At 37.6% G+C, this 16817-nt stretch overlaps 2 protein-coding genes across 2 annotated transcripts in view; both read left to right on the forward strand.

Moving 5' to 3' along the window:
- LOC117292710 (cytoplasmic phosphatidylinositol transfer protein 1-like) overlaps positions 1-8881 on the forward strand; it is a 32953-nt gene extending 24072 nt beyond the window's left edge. Inside the window, exons 4-10 of the mRNA XM_033774853.1 lie at positions 303-310; positions 2139-2210; positions 3089-3187; positions 3881-3940; positions 5507-5602; positions 6606-6669; positions 7284-8881. Of these exons, the coding sequence (XP_033630744.1) occupies positions 303-310; positions 2139-2210; positions 3089-3187; positions 3881-3940; positions 5507-5602; positions 6606-6669; positions 7284-7450 (566 nt within the window). The 3' untranslated portion in view covers positions 7451-8881. The remainder of the gene's footprint in view (positions 1-302; positions 311-2138; positions 2211-3088; positions 3188-3880; positions 3941-5506; positions 5603-6605; positions 6670-7283) is intronic.
- A 2673-nt stretch (positions 8882-11554) lies between these two features.
- Positions 11555-14368, forward strand: LOC117292335 (histone H3, embryonic-like). Its single transcript, XM_033774359.1, has 2 exons — positions 11555-11840; positions 13914-14368. The coding sequence occupies exons 1-2, from the start codon at positions 11555-11557 to the stop codon at positions 14366-14368; spliced, it is 741 nt and encodes a 246-aa protein (XP_033630250.1).
- The last annotated feature ends 2449 nt before the right edge of the window (positions 14369-16817 follow it).

The raw sequence follows: 16817 nt of genomic DNA on the forward strand, positions 1-16817 counted from the left end.
ATAGGCTTCACTCTTAGGGCAATGAACACAAGGTCTTGAGAAAAGTTACAATTTGGAAGGGAAGTACAGTTAAATATTTATTTACTTATTTAGTGTATGAAATCAAATTTCAACTTCAAGGAAATATTTGGGTTTCAACTGTTTTTGTCTGAAAAATCAAATGCACTTTCGCAGACAACATCCATTAAAATGTTTTCTTATTTTTTTCCCCTGCTAATGAATGATACCAACAATTGCCTCTTCCTTCATTGATGTTTCTTCGTGATGGTTTGACCTCCCGACCTTCAACCTTTGACCTGCAGAATACACGGTGAGTGATACTACTCCCTGGTAACATTGGGTGCGTTCGTTTAGCTTCCCTGGGTCGACCCTGGTGTGTGGTGGGTTTTTTTCCCATGACGAACGTGGTTAATTATCTGCACACGTTCATCCTGGGAAAAAAAAAACGCCACACACCGGGTACGACCCAGGGAAGCTAAACGAACGCACCCATTAAATCAAGATTGAGGGTAATTTGAAAGATTCTAACAATGCAATCTGCATTGAAATGCTATTGAAAAAAAATCACACACCATTCCTTTTGCAAATTACAGTAAGTCTTTAAGATGAATTTCGAAGATGCATCTATTTGACCATTTGGTCATGCACCTATTTCAGCATTGATATTATTAGCAGGCCTAGTTGCTATGTTTTTGAAAGGGCAACAGTAACAAGGAATTTTCTCATTGATGTTTAAAGGCACCTCTATGAGGTAGTTGTAAATTTCAATTGGAATATTTCTAGGGGCACCAAGGCAATGACCACCAGGGGCAATGTTAGCAAATTGCCTCTGTGAAGTATCAGACCGGCTGTGTTGAATGACACTTTTTTAACAGAAACTTCTTGCCATTAGTTTTAAAAGCAATTACCAAACATAGGCTATACCTTCCCTTTAAGGTCTGTTTTTTGGGGAGGGCAGATGCTACTACATAGATACAGTTTCTCCATCTTAGAAACACCTGGATTCTGTCTTGATCACGTCTTAGGGAGGTTTTTAATCAGAGTGGTGGGCCATCTCAGTAACAGGATGGTGTCATCTGACAGATGATGAGTATAGACTCAAACAGTCTGGTAAATTGGATTGCCAACCCTCCTGACAGGGACAGGCACTCAAGGATTTTGCCAGTTGAAGAGTGGAATTAATATGTGTTGTTTTTACTTGTGAATTATTTAGGAAACAATTTCATTTAATTTTTGTCTTGCATCTAAGGCATGTTTTCCATTTGTGTATAAGTAGGCTATGTACCCTCCCAATAAATAAATAAATAAAAAATTAAAAATTATAAATACAAATTAAATAAAATATCAACACAAAAATGACAGCAGACAGCATAGTTAATTATAGCATAATCCCCTTAAACAAGCACATAACACAACGAAAACTACATAGAATTGCAAGGGTCGTGGGTTCGAATCCCACTCATGTAATATGCCTGTGATATTTTTTCACAGGACTCGGGAAAGTACTGAGTATACAGTGCTAACCCACATCAGTGTATGGGTAAAAATCAAAATTAATATTCTTTATCCCCGGTGCAAATTTAACATCTATTATACATGGGACAGTTAAAACTTTGTATTTTCTTTATTCTGAACCCAATAATTTTCTCTGTATTATTATTATCAACTCTTAAAATGCATGGCAATAAAAGCTGACTTGGTACAGCAGCTTTCGATAGTATAAAACAGTTAAATGTTGATTTTTTTTCATTTTTTTTTAAATTTTTCATCCCTCGAAGTTCGAATCTGAGAAAGGTAACCGTCAGAAACGTTGCTCAGATTTTGTATTCCAATTGTAGATTATTCTACCTTTGGACATAACTGCTTGCGATATCTATACAAAAAATGCGACCACCTTTTGACATGGAATTTGTACAGGTTATTTTTATCGTATTTATCTATATTTTATATCTTGTTTATGTTGATTGCAAAGTGGCTGTAGGGCACATTGGTTTTGGATATATCTACATGTAATTATGACATTAGAAATTTACAAATGACTTTTAATGCACCTGTTAAAAGATTGCACTGGCTAGCAATTAATCGTTGTAATTCTCACTTTTTTCTTAAAACCAGTGAATGTTATCTTTATTTTGCAGTGTTCATTTTTACCAAGGTTTAGCATCTTCATAGAAACAAGATATGAAAACAACAGTGGAACAACAGAAAATGTAAGTATCAACCTTTCTGACCCTCTTTTAATACATTTCCAGAACCATTTTACTGACTTTACTTGTAGCTTTGAATTTTGTGTTGTTGTTTATATTTTTTAATGTAAAAAAGCGCCAAATGCTGAGAGTGCTTTACACAATGCATAAGTCCACTTGGGCAAGAATTCTTGTAAATGTTGCGCACACAGTTGCATAAAGTTTTATGAAAGTGGCGGCTGGGCAACAAAATAAAGGCCATGGCCTTCAGAGCCTCTGTGTAATGGACCCTTCCCATGAAATATGCTAATTACATTCACGCATGCCTACAGACCCTGTTGGTTGGCAAACATCATAGAGTTGTGCACTAAGCAGACGCGCAATCGTGTGTGCGTCACACACCCATTAGCCGTGTACAAAACAGCGCTATTTTCCCTCATTTTGCCAACCAAAACGTTAGTGCGCACGCGCTATGTGCAATTTACATATTTCATGGGAAGGGTCTATTACAGGCCTGAACAAGATTGGGTCGAACTTTAGTAGTCATGCCGTCGATTTCACAAAGAGTTAGGACTCGTCTTATCTCGAGTTAGGATAGTAACTCTTCCTAACGTAGGACTAATCTTAAGGTCTGCATGCTACAGTGCAGTGTTGGGACTCGTCCTAAGTCCTAAGATTAGTCTTAAATTAGGAAGAGTTTTGTGAAATGACGGATGACTAAGTATTGTTGAATTCGTAGTAAAGATCCGTTCCGTTTTTCAGCTCCTTACTATTTCTCAGCATGAATGTTTCTAAGGATAAAAAACAAAATGACACTCTTTATCCACAAAAAATTGTTATTTAAAAAAAAATATATATATATTTATATGAAATAAATGTTTCTGTGTTTGTGATTTGAACAGTGCCTAAGTCTTTCTGAAGAGGAGTTGAAGGAACGACAAGTCCTGCATTTAGATATAGCTTATGATGACATACCAGAGAAATACTTCAAGGAAGAAGAGGTAACAATCCAACAATTAGCAGTCCAAAGTTACTGGGATCTTTGAATAGGGTTCAAAAATTTTCAATGACTTTGTTTTTTAAGCAAGGTATCAAAACTGCTAATTTTAGAATAGGTAGAACCGATTCAAAACAAATTCAGAATTATGTGTACATCTTGGCCAAGAGGTCAAGCGCTCTGTACTCGTGCTCTGGTGTTTCTTATTGGCAGAGTGTTGGTTCAAGTCCCAGTCTTGACACTTGTGTTGGTCATGTGTGTTGTGGGTATTTGATATACAGTACTTGATACCGTGGGGTCAATGCATGGTTTTTCAACGTTTTTCAACCTCGTACAACGAAGCTTAGTTTTCGGCTTCATTGTACGAGGTTGAAAAATCTTAAAATACCATGTTTTGACCCCGTGGTATCAAGTACTGTATATCAAATACCCAGTTCCGTGCCAGTACATGTATCTATCTATACAGTTTGTCGTGAAATCAGAGCGGGCTGGTGCTTGAGTAAAAAGCCTTGGACAAGGCTACCTCTCAACTTGATATGGTTACCTGTATTTGCTTCTAGTGTATAAAGCACAAAATCTTTGTGAAACTGAATGAATGTCCGTCCTTGCATCTTACAAATAATGTGACCTCCATCATAGGAAATTGTAATGTAAGAAGAAGGACAATTGGTTTTCTTGGTATTCTACCTATTTTTAGGATCTCACCAAATTCCGCTCTAAAAAGACAGGAAGAGGGCCTCTACAACCAGGATGGAGGGTGAGTGATCGAACTAATGAATTCAACAGGAAGCTTGGCACCACCTTGTTCTATGAATGATAATATCATTAGGCTTGGAATTACATCTTTGATTGGGCAAGGCTAAAGGCCGAGTAACGCTGCAGTGATAACGAAAACGATAACGACATGATGCAAAGGGAATGCATTCTATTGGTTGAGTTGCTCCACTCATTCAACCAATAGAATGCGTTCTCTTTGCGTTGTGATCGTTATCGTTTTCAATATCGCTACAGTATGACTCGGCCTTAAGATCTTAATTTTGCAAAGGTACATGTAGTTCAATGAAATATCTTAAAGTGTATTTGGAACTTTTGAATGGGCATCAAGGCAAAAACCACGGGCAACAGAGCTCATGGCCTCTGTTGCGTCTGTGCAATTCCAGGCTTGTAATATTTTAACGGTTTGAAACAAAACATGTAGACAAATTCTGATGAAAGAGTTATTGTTTCAGTCTTCTTCAAGAAGAGCACCACCGTTCTCCTGAAGGGTCATTTTGACTTTCCATCACTGGGAGGGGTGGTATTTTGCAACTTCTTATATTAAAAAACATTGGGTTGAATGTTGTATTGACCTGAAGCATTGAGATCATCTAGCCGCTAGAGCCAATCAATGATGAATCAATGGAATCCCCCAGATTTGTACACGCATTGCACAGGATGTGCCAATGAACAAGGTCCTTTTACCTCAAAGCCCGACTCCAAACGATGTCATGTACATTTAAAGGTCTTTGGGGTGAGGGATTTAAAACAGGCTTGGGCCCTTTTTGAATCTTTGGCTTTGGATTCGGCTTCAGGCTCCGTTCTCTCGTCTGAAATCCTGAGCGCGTACTTTGCGTACGCGTAATTGTCGCAACAACCGCGGGGCCATGCTAGTCTGAGCCGAATCTGGAGCTAAAGCCGATGTTTCCAAAAAGATACTGTTGTTGGAGATACTGTTAAAGATTTGATTTTCTTGAAACAGTTTCCCTTTCTCTGCAATTACAAAGTTGTGTGACTTTTATTTAGGGTTCTTCTGCGTCAACCATGGTATTTGTGATAGTGTAAAAACAGTTTTGTTTCGTAATCAGTTTCTTGAATGTGATGACCTTGATACTCTTGGTCGGCTACTCGGATCGTTTTGACAATCCTTTTGTTTCATACTTTGTCAAGATAGTCTGGGGGGTCGTCCGAGAGTGTCAGGGTTATCCTGTGTCTTTATTTACGTGTTCATATCCCTTTTACTGTATATTTGATGTAATTTTTATAAATCTTCTTATCTTCTCCATTTTTGGAGGTTCTGAGGAAAAAAAAAAAAAGAAGAGTTTTCTTATTATATATTTAAGAATGAATTCACACAAAAAAATCATAAAATAAAACCATGTATAACGCTCTAGATTGCACATTACAAACCCCTACATAAAGACATTCAGATGTAGAGAACTTTGTTTCAAATCAGCGTGCTTCAACCAAACTTGCAAAAGCTGGGTCCAAAACGCCCCACAGTTTAGAAAGTCCGAGGGAGAACCCTGATAAAGTAAATGTTTTCTTCTTTTTGTTCACAATACAGGAGCAGAGTAAGACGATAATGTGTTCTTATAAATTGGTTCGAGTCAAGTTTGAAGTATGGGGCTTTCAGACCAGAGTGGAGAACATGGTGCACAAGGTGAGATTCATTGCACAGGTTGAACTTACATGCTGCATGAATTAAGATGCACTGGCATCCTTGTGTAAGGCTTGATTTAGAGTAAACTATTTAGTCGTCAATGATCAGGGCGTTTGGGTTGGCGTAGTGGTTTCTTTCCTCGCCTTCCTCCTCTCGGAACCCGATCCAAATCACGCCGAGGTCACTATGTGGATTGTGTTTTTCCAGTCCCTACCTGGCGTGGGTTTTCCCTGGAATATTTCTCTTGGGTTTCCTCCAACATATAAAACTGACACTTCCTTCTTTGTTGTCTCTCCATGGAGCTCATGGCTGTCAAGTGTAGGGATAAAGAGAATCCTTGGCTTCACATCCAGATTTAATCAATTTAATGAAATGTAATGACATTCAGCCATTTGTGATATTATGATATCTGGTACAATGACTTTCTTAGTCAGAGTTTCCACTTTAATTGAATTCCTCTTACTGCAGAGACAGTTGCTATGCCACATGATTTGGGGCGTGCTTTTGCGTAGTTATGTAAAGAGATGGTGACCAATCACACATACTGTTGAATCAATGTGTATGGCACAATGGTACCAGGGTTTGTGCATATAAGGTGCTTCTCAAAAGCTTGCTCCTAACAGGCATCTTTGATGACAAACAATGGAAGCATGTCCCTGTGCACAACTCTCAGCCAATGAAACGGCTCTTCCCCTATGCATGATTAATCAAAGATGACAGCCAATCTAAGGGGTCTATTAGTGGTAGTGATCACAATCAGTTTATGCTCAAATGAAGTTACATTCACTCAATTAAAACATTATTCCAAAATATCTTAACATGTTTTTAACAAATCGTTATTAACAAGTTGGTTACATATTATTTGGTAGTCCACTCAGCAATTTGAGAAATGGTGTTTCAATCCCATGGCAGTTTTTGGGCAGAGACCTAAGTGTGGGTGTGTTTTTCTTAAATTGTTCTTTTAGAAAATGATGTATTTTGATTATTTGTGCTTCTGTTGCAGGCAATACAAGATATTCTTTTGCTGGGTCACAGACAAGCATTTGCATGGATTGATGAATGGTTTGGTAAGTTATTCACAGTGGGAATTTCACACCAGCCTTGTAAAGTTCAAGAAATGTATTATACAAAATTTTTGGTACAAATGTGTTCTTATTGAGGAGTATAATGAATTTTCTTTGTTTTTGAAATGTTGATTGTTTACATGTTCATGGAAGATTATGTAAATTGGGAGAAGCATCAACAGGGATGTAATGTCAAGGTTTTGTACAAGAAACGTGTTCTAATTCATGGCATTAAATATTTGTCCATGTGGTTTTTGTTGTTGGTTTATTTTAAAGGCATTGGACACTATTGGTAATCACTCAAAATAATTATTAGCATAAAACCTTACTTGGTAACGAGTAATGGGGAGCTGTTGATAGTATAAAGTTAGATTTTGAGGTCTCAAAATCAAGCATCTGAAAGCACACAACTTCGTGTGACAAGGGTGTTTTTTCTTTCATTATTATCTCGCAACTTCGATGACCAATTGAGCTAAAATTTTCACAGGTTTGTTATTTTATGCATATGTTGAGATACACCAAAGTGAGAAGACTGGTCTTTGGCAATTACCAATAGTGTCCTGAATCTTTGAAGAGAGAAATTTTTCATTGTGTTTATTATTGGTTTTCTTTTGTAGATATGTCCGTTGAAGATGTCAGGAATTACGAGAAGCAGCAACAAGAAGAGACGAATAGCAAGGTGAATGCCGGCCTGAAGAGGCAGTTAAGCCAAGAGTCGGCAAACGAAGACGAGTTTACGTTAGCCTCTGAAGAACCGTTGGAAGATTTAGCCTCCAGTAAATGATTCCCCCCCCTCCATGTTGTGTATACGTTGATATAGACTTGGAACTCCTTGGGCTGAGCATAAAGCAATAGGATGAAATCTTGTTGAGCTCCTAAATACTCCAGATAGCATGGACTAAAGGTCTTTTCACACTACCTCCTTTTCGAACCGCATTGAAACCTACCCGGGTCTTTTCCGGTTCAGCGTCGCTTCTTTTCGACAAGGATCAGAGACAAGCAACATTCACACTGGTCTTAATGTGAACCGGCTAATCACGGCAGAAAAATGCAATTTCGATCCGGATTGAGATTTTCAACCCTGGTCCCTGCCAGGGTTGATTTCTATCCGGCTAGAGCATGCTACCCGGATAAGAGGTGCTTTGAAATTTTTACAGTGTGAAACAGGTTGAACAAAGTCTCCGGTTCGGAACCGGTTCTGACCCCGAGATTTTGGACAGTGTGAAAAGGCCTCAAGTGTGTCATATAATGAGATTGGGTTAAAGAAAGAAGAGAGCTAACGGACTGGGTAATAGAGCCTTCCCATGAAATATGCTAATAACAATCATGCATGCGTGCATACCCTATTAGATGTGCACTAAACGGACGTGCAATCGCGTCTGCGTGATGCAGTCATGAGCCGCATGAAAACAATGTGATATGTGTTCCCGCATTTTGCTAACCAAGACGTTAGTGCGCATGAACTATGTATGTGCAATTTACATATTTCATGGGAAGGGTCTACATGGTATTGTTCACAAAAGTAAAAGATTAATCCATACACCAGACAGACTGTGTATCCAGGTACATCTATCTTGGTCAATTCAATATAACCACACAAAAGGCTGGAAGCACAGATATGTCTGGCTCCATCAGTGATAATTGTTGTACGTACAATGTATGGTTGTAACATTACTGGTGTATTGCCCACCACTTTTCAAGAGACTATGGACTTTTTCGAAACCACGGCTTCGGCGTTGGATTCGTTTCAGGCTCCGTCCTCTCGTCTTAAACCCTGGGCATGTATACACAAATCATGCGCAACTTTCAAAACAACTGCGGGGCCAAGCTAGCCTGAGCCGCATCTATAGCCAAATGCAGTCGTTTCAAAAAAGGGCATAAGTAGTTCTGTCCATGCCTAACAATTTTAAAGCAATAATAAAACCTCAGACGTCTTTGTAGAGGAAGTTTTTTAATCTTTTGGAGTTGAACATCTCTTTCAATGTCCAGACATTTTATTACTAATCCAGATTGGATCAATGGATATTTGTGAAGCAGGATACCAACACAGATGATGTTCACCCTTTTTCAAATGCACTGTTTTTTTAATGAAGTCTGTAATGCCGACATTTTTAATGCAATTTTCAAATGCAAAGAGAATAAATATATTGGGCTCAACTCATGAAATTGTTAAGTAAGTTGAGCCTATCCAAAAATATAATACTATATTTTATAAGTAGAACATCTACATGTACGAGAAATATTTTTTAATTTAAAGGATTGTATGTATGACCATGTAAAAAAACACAAATAAATAACCCAACTTGCCATTTTGGAAGTCAATTAAGTTAGCATGTAAATGCCCCCGCCGTCTAAAATGTGTTACATACTGTGTAACACAAGTTTGAAGTCTCCCTCTTTGATGTTGGAGTCAAATTTTATTGCCCTTGACCCCCAGCAGCCGGTTTCACGAAACTCTAGGATTAATCCTAGCTCGAGTTAGGACGAGTAACCCGTCCTAACTTAGGATGGGTTCAATGCGTCCAAGTCTTTGGATATAGAACTGAACTCGAAATAAGTCCTAAGACTGATAATGCTAAGTTAGGAATAGTTTGGTGAAATCGCGGTTGGATCCATACCTGTTTCTTAGCTTTTTTAAATAGCTTAGCTTTTTCTTTTTACCATGTCATTCATAGTAGGCTTCCACTTTCAAATTGTACAATTGTAAATATTAAATGTCAAGATGTAGACAATAATGTTATGATGTGTAAATAATCCAATGGGTCGCACAAAACTCCACAAAAAAATTGGTAAAACCACCACATATTGTATCAATAGGTGTTGAGACTTCAGAAACATTTTAGTAACTTTATCTGTCTTATTTTTCAAAGTTTTCAGTTGATAACTGATCATAAAATGCATCACTATAAAAATTGTTAGGTGACTTTCTTAATATTTTAATCATTTGAAGAGTATTTCTGAACTCAAATTGACTGATTGTTTTAAAATTGTCATAGACGTTATTTTAATTTGTTTGTATTAAGTGTGTGAATGTATTGCGTGGGTATTATATATTGTTTGTTAACCAGATTATATATATATATATACTGCCTCTATCTTGTTTCTTTTTAACAAAAAACTGTTAACATGTTTTTATTTTACGTCATTTCAGTAGGGCGCCCTCACCTAGAGGTCAAAAGGAGGTTGTTCATTGGCCAATACTGTGCACCGCGCGTACAAATCTGTGCGTTTCGATTGTTTCGTCACCGTTTTTCCACTAAGATGGCGGCTGGATGACGTCAATGCATAAGGTCTATATCAAATAGGCCCCCTCCCCCTCAAAAAAAGAGAATTTTCCCTGGCCTTGAATTCCCCAAAATGAAATGTCTGGTTTTAACTCAACTGCAATGCAGACTGGTGTGTATACAGGAAATACGGCTTGATAAGTTTTTAATAAGAAAACTTAATTGGTTTGGAAGGTAACCTTACAAAGCCAATAAAGTTTTGTTTGTGTTTAGTTAATGTTATGCCTAACAGTTTTGGCCAGTTCTCACCCACCCAGTATTTTAAGGTTTATACAGCAGTACAGGCCCAATTTTAGAGTTGCTTATAAGCACAAAAAGTAGCTAAGCAAAGCGCAATTTAGCTTACCAGAATAAGGTTTCTGTTAAAGCTACCGTTAAACATGTTATTTTCTTTTTTCTAGCTCCTGCTCATTTTTTTGGTTAAGCAGAAAGTTTTGAAGCATTATTTGTTTTTGACGCAGCTCTAAAATTGGGTCCCTGAATTTGTTGTCCATTGACAATGTTTTAGTTGTATCCCAGCTCAGGGTTAGTTGTCCAACATTCAGTATTTTAAGCTTCAGTGAAGTGCTAACTGAATATTAATGTAAAAAGTATATAAAGGGTAAATGCAAAGTAGGAAAATCTACTTGAGAATATAGGTGACCTATTATGTACACTTATGCCTAAAAAGGGATCGATGGTTTGAAGTTATTTAATAAAAGTATCCTGAATGTTTGAGGGGATCTCACATTGGAAATCAGGTTTATGTAGGAAGAATATCGTGTCTGAATGATAAAGCTTGCGTTTGTGTAAACACAATTAGCAATGGACTATAATCCAACTTTTTGAGTATGGGGGAAGTATACTAAGAAAGGACTTGGCATAAATCATCACGAAGCAAGGGTCTGTCAACTAAAAAATTACTCTATTTTGGTTGGAGATTGTGGAATGGAGGAGCCAAAAAAACACAAAATAATTATGCCCTTTTCTTGATTATACCAAAAAGTAGTTTGTTAACTAAAGGAATAATATACAATGTGATGGTGATTCTCACACGAGTATCAAGAATTGTGAATTAAACAGATTTTTCTGTAGATTGGTGATCACCCACCATCAGTATGCAAATAAAACCATCAACAATAACCATCAACCATGGCATTCTCATCTTTGTGTTGTATCTTTTTGTCTGATATGTGTTAAACTTGTTGTGGTCAGGCATGGCTGTGGTTGAATATAAGATTCCCCTTTTGCATAAGATTAAGACCAATAATATTTTGATGGATTTGGAAAAACGTGTAATAAAACATAGATATTTTTACGCTGCGGGTTTCACATTAGTACACCATTATGCATACAAAAGTGCATACACAAGCTTGTACCACACATGTACACACATACAAAGTATACACTGCATGCACTGTGTGCATAGCTAGCTAGCGTAAGGCGGTGTTGCACACGGCACCATTCAGTTTGCACAATGCGCATGAGCAGATACGGCAGGCTTCATTTTGTCACGCCCCTATCTGATCATTTCTACTACGTCCGCACTTTTGCTATAAATAAGGTGTGCAGAAATTTGAAAGGCATTATTTTCTTGCAATCGTTGAGAAAAGCTATCAAACAACATGTCTGGACGCGGTAAAGGTGGAAAGGGGCTTGGCAAGGGGGGTGCAAAGCGCCATCGCAAAGTGTTGCGGGACAACATCCAGGGTATCACCAAGCCGGCCATCCGTCGTCTGGCACGCCGAGGGGGTGTCAAGAGAATCTCCGGTCTGATCTACGAGGAGACCCGCGGTGTCCTCAAGGTGTTCTTGGAGAATGTCATCCGTGATGCCGTAACGTACTGCGAACACTCCAAGAGAAAAACTGTCACCGCCATGGATGTCGTCTACGCACTCAAGAGACAAGGCCGTACCCTCTACGGATTCGGCGGTTAGATTGGACATCAACTTACAAAACAAACAATCCGGCTCTTTTCAGAGCCACCACAAAATCAAAAAAGAGAAATGCCTGATCTGTTCATTATAATTAATGTTTAACCCATTTTGTTTTGTTAATAAAAGATGTCTTGACTTGTTGATTTTGTCGTTTCTTTATACTCTATTCCATATAATACTTGGGACAGGATTCAAATACAGAATTTCAATTGAGGACGGGTGTTGCCTGAATATTGTTTTTATTAATTGGGTTCAACATAGGGTTGATAACTTGTCAAATAATATATAAAGTACCAACATTCTCCACGGTTCGCTCAAAATTACAATACATGTGATTTAAAATATAAAATGGGTACCCCCCCCCCCCCCCCCCCCCACTGATACATTTTGTACAATACGCTTCATCGTGTTACTAGCTCAAATTTAAAAAACTATGAAGTAATTACCGTACCAGTAGGCCCACACAATAAACAGGTTTTAAACAAAGCTTTATTTGAAAAGCTTACCATCACTACTAATTCTAAAAGGTAGGCTATCATGGGAATTTTGACCTTAATAAATTGTTATTTAAAGTGAGCACTGGGTAAAAAAGATGGTCTGAACATGGAACATTACTACTACGAAGAAAGGAAGAGAACGGTACCCTTTTAAGACATTACGAAGGTTCTAAGATTGCATTCATTTATTGCTTTGCCTTTGGTGAGATACGAACAGCCTGCAGCTAAGTAAAAGTAATGACAGACTGGATAGCACTTTAGTAAAAAAAAAAAAAAAATACAGTGTACATTTAAATTGAACCCTTGATTTCCTTAATAAATGTAGCCTCTGATACTTTGTGAGATACCGGGATACTTTGTGAGAAAATTGTGAGAACACCCGATTTAATGTTTTTGGGGAAAATATGGTGCAGAAAAAATGCCTAGGCGATAGTGATGTTTTAAACAAATTGAACATTCAGGGGCAGAGATTTCTTTATATCCCTGAAGGAAAAACCGCATGAACAGCACAAGTCATGATGTTAATAAATAAAAAGTTTGAAATTGTAATAAAAACGTGAACATTTATAGGCTAATCACATACATGGATTAGCCTACCATGAAACACTATGTATGATACATGACATATGATGGCTGGAAGGATACAGAGTAGATTGGACCTGTTCATGGGGCTACATATGTACATGATGTTGCAAACTCCTTTTTTAATTTTCACATAATTTGTTTTTAAGATAAAATAAAATAAAATAAAAAACTGAACCTGGAATCGGGAGACATACATAGCTCTTTCCCGACCAAAAAACATCCCGTCTGTTTCCCGGTTCCCGTATCCCGTAGCATACACATACACATGCGTGGCAATTTCATATCTATAAAATCATAATGTGTGTAATTTAAAATTAAAATAAATTATTTTTTTAATAGGCCTAATAAAATATATATATTTTTTTTATACAAACAATCCAGTGGACGACCTCCGAATTTGCATGGCTATAAAACACTGGGTATGTATTGAGTATCAGTAATGGTGAATTTTGAAATCGTAAATCAACAAAATAATAATAAAATTCAGTTTTATAATTGCTATGAATTATTAAAAAAAGGACAGATATATCCCCCCTCAAAAAAGACCCGCACATCTAGCCCCCCCCCCCCCGCTCATGATAAAAAAAACGCGCCAGTATTTCCCGCGCAACAAGGAAAGGGGGAAGATTGCATCATGCATATTCATAAGGTAAGCCTGTTGGCAGTAGGAAGCTTGCCCGTAATTTTTTAACAGCAAAAATAATGTTTCAAAAATGTTTTTAACGGGCAATAAAAGTTCCGCCCGTAGTCATAGATGTAATATAAAGAAAGAGATCTACTTCATGCATAAATTCAATCCATTTCAGGCTGTGAAATGGGTGTTTTACCTAAATTTATCTGAACTACTGACAATGGTTAGGATCATGTCGTGCAACTGCTAATCTCCAATTGGGTGAAATTCGGCCAATGAGAGTAGAGCATCCATTGACCAATCAGAATTACCCGCAGCAGGGTATAAATACGAGGCGGGCTCTTCGTAATTTCATTCACTGATCTTTCAGAAAACAAAATGGCTCGTACCAAGCAGACCGCACGTAAATCTACAGGAGGAAAGGCTCCTCGCAAGCAGTTGGCCACCAAGGCAGCCCGCAAGAGCGCCCCAGCCACCGGCGGAGTCAAGAAGCCCCATCGTTACAGGCCCGGAACCGTCGCTCTCCGTGAGATCCGCCGTTACCAGAAGAGCACAGAGCTTCTCATCCGCAAGCTCCCCTTCCAGCGTCTGGTCCGTGAGATCGCTCAGGACTTCAAGACCGAGCTCCGCTTCCAGAGCTCTGCCGTCATGGCTCTTCAAGAGGCCAGCGAGGCTTACTTGGTCGGACTCTTCGAGGACACCAACTTGTGCGCCATCCACGCCAAGCGTGTGACCATCATGCCCAAGGACATCCAGCTCGCCCGCCGCATCCGTGGTGAACGTGCTTAGATTGTCTTTTTGGACAAAAACACAACCGGCTCTTTTCAGAGCCACCACATTTAAAAAAGGGATCAATCTATGATTTGTCATGATTTTTTTAATATATTAAACATAGGCGGGCCTATTCATGCTAGTGTATATGCCTACTATAGTATTAGTAAGTAATAAAATGAATAAATTACAGATCAAAATCAAACGTCTCAAATTTGTTTGGTTGGGCTGTTGTGTCGAAACAAACAACTTATTGAATTTTATATTATTCACTGGGCGTCGGAGGCACTGTCCAACAATCCCCTGTTGTGTTAGGCCTACAAACAATCATTTTTTATCCCCAGAGTTCATGGAGTTACTCTTGTCTTACATTGTGTTATTACATAGTCTATGCAATAGTTTATGCCACCACCCATTTATATTATATTGTCACATCAAACTTCCAAGGCCCCATGACAGACCCAGATACAAACTTCATTGTGAACATCATGTAGGTAGGGATGTATACATTACTCTGTTTCAGATCAATAAAGAACAGTTGAACTGAATGGCTAAAAAGTAAAACTGTCACTACACCAAGGCCCTGATGCAATCCTTACATCAGTATTTTCCCCATAGTGCCATCTGGTTTTAAGTCTCCAACAAATTTAATCAAAAAGATACTCAATTTCCTAGAACACAGCTGGGCAAACACCATAGAAGCACATAGGCCTACTATAAAAACTTTCACACAGCCTCAAAGCCAATACCACGAGTTACAATGAACAAAATGGTCGAATTAACATGTCCAATTATTTGGAATTGTAATTAAACAAAATTGTAACAACTGAGTCGTTACATTTGGGGGATTTGTAAAGGAAAATTCTCAGTAGTTGGCAAATTAATTTTATCAACCGTTGATAGTACTTACCTAATTAGCACACTTTACATTTTCTTGCACAAGTTTCTTTCAGGCCAGCTTGGCCCATGATAATAATGAAAACTTATAAAGCGCACAAAAAGTTGCTTATGGCGCTAAAATACAAACAATAACATTAATATTATACACAAGAACAAAAATTATAACCTAAGCCTAATTTTAGAGAAATCTGGAACATGTGGTATGGAATACAATACAATATTTAAGAAAACATCAAAAAGGTTCAACAACAAAAAAGTAGCTAAGCACAACAATTTATGCTTATTAGAATGAGGTTACCAGGGTAACCATCCAAAATATGTCACAATTGTTGACTGATATCCTGGGCCCAATTTCATAAAGCCTGTAAGCACAAAAAATTGCTTAGCATGAAATTTCTTTCTTGGTAAAAACAAGATTACCAACCAAATTTTAATTTATTGCATATTGCTTGTTACTGGCATTCAGCTGTTGTTTGCTTATCCTAAAAATCACATGGAAATTTGGTTGGTAATCCTGTTTTTATTAAGGAAGAAATTTAATGCTAAGCACATTTGTGTGCTTAATACAGGCTTTATGAAAGAATTACATGCAGACTGTATGTAAACAATTTTTAATGTGCATGTACATGTACTTTATAATGTGATGTACAAGTGTATGTACATGTACAGTGTTTACATACATGTACATGTACAAACATTGTTGGGCATGTATTGTGTACATGTACATGTTTATGTACCATGCATTATCCATCGTCCCCACTCACTGACCTATATAATAGAGATCAGTGTCCCCACAACGTGGATGTACATGTACATTATGATAACATGTACATATTGCACATGTTTTTTGTATGATAATTTTTACTAGAAATGGGGGACACAATAGTATACTATTAGTAGGACAATATGGGGTTAAGTTGTAAATTGTACAGTTGCACCCTAAACCAAACAGGGCACACGCATAGGGTTGCCTATATCCACCAACAAGTCAAATGAAGGCAAAAATATGGTGGCCCTGAAGGGACACAGCCAGTCGTGAATATTTTTGCGACATCGTATATTTATTCACGACTAGTCGCGAATATTTTCACGACGATTTTCACGACGATTTTCACGACGTCGTGAATAATTCTGCGACTAGTCGTGAATAATTCTGCGACTAGTCGTGAATAAATTCGCGACTCGGTCCCAAGTCAACTCGGTCCCAAGTCAACTCGGTCCCAAGTCAACTCTCGTCCTTTATTTCCTTTATTTTTTTAATATGTATTTAATTAAATTTAAATGTAAGTTCACTTGAATGGGGTGTGAATGAGTTTACATGAATAGATTTTGATATTACTTATTATCACGTGTAAGTTAATTTTTACTTACTTTTTATTTTCAACCAACCTTAATGTTTTGTTTTACTATTTTTATTGGTACTGTTTTTTATATTTTTATTACGTGTAAGTTAGCTGGAAAGTTTTGTTTATAATATTAAAAAAAAATCCATTAATTTCCTCATGTTTTATTCTCAGAAATCGTACTGTTTTTATATTATTTATTGTATGTGTTTTTGAGAAATTTT

Source organism: Asterias rubens, chromosome 7 (assembly GCF_902459465.1).
Source record: "Asterias rubens chromosome 7, eAstRub1.3, whole genome shotgun sequence".
Taxonomy (NCBI): Eukaryota; Metazoa; Echinodermata; class Asteroidea; order Forcipulatida; family Asteriidae; genus Asterias; species Asterias rubens.

Bases quoted from the DNA above. Each gene is read 5' to 3' on its own strand.
- LOC117292335 (XM_033774359.1), top strand. From the start codon at position 11,555: ATGTCTGGACGCGGTAAAGGTGGAAAGGGGCTTGGCAAGGGGGGTGCA. The intron at 11,841-13,913 runs GTACCCTCTACG...TATAAATACGAG, and splicing joins CGCACTCAAGAGACAAGGCC to GCGGGCTCTTCGTAATTTCA.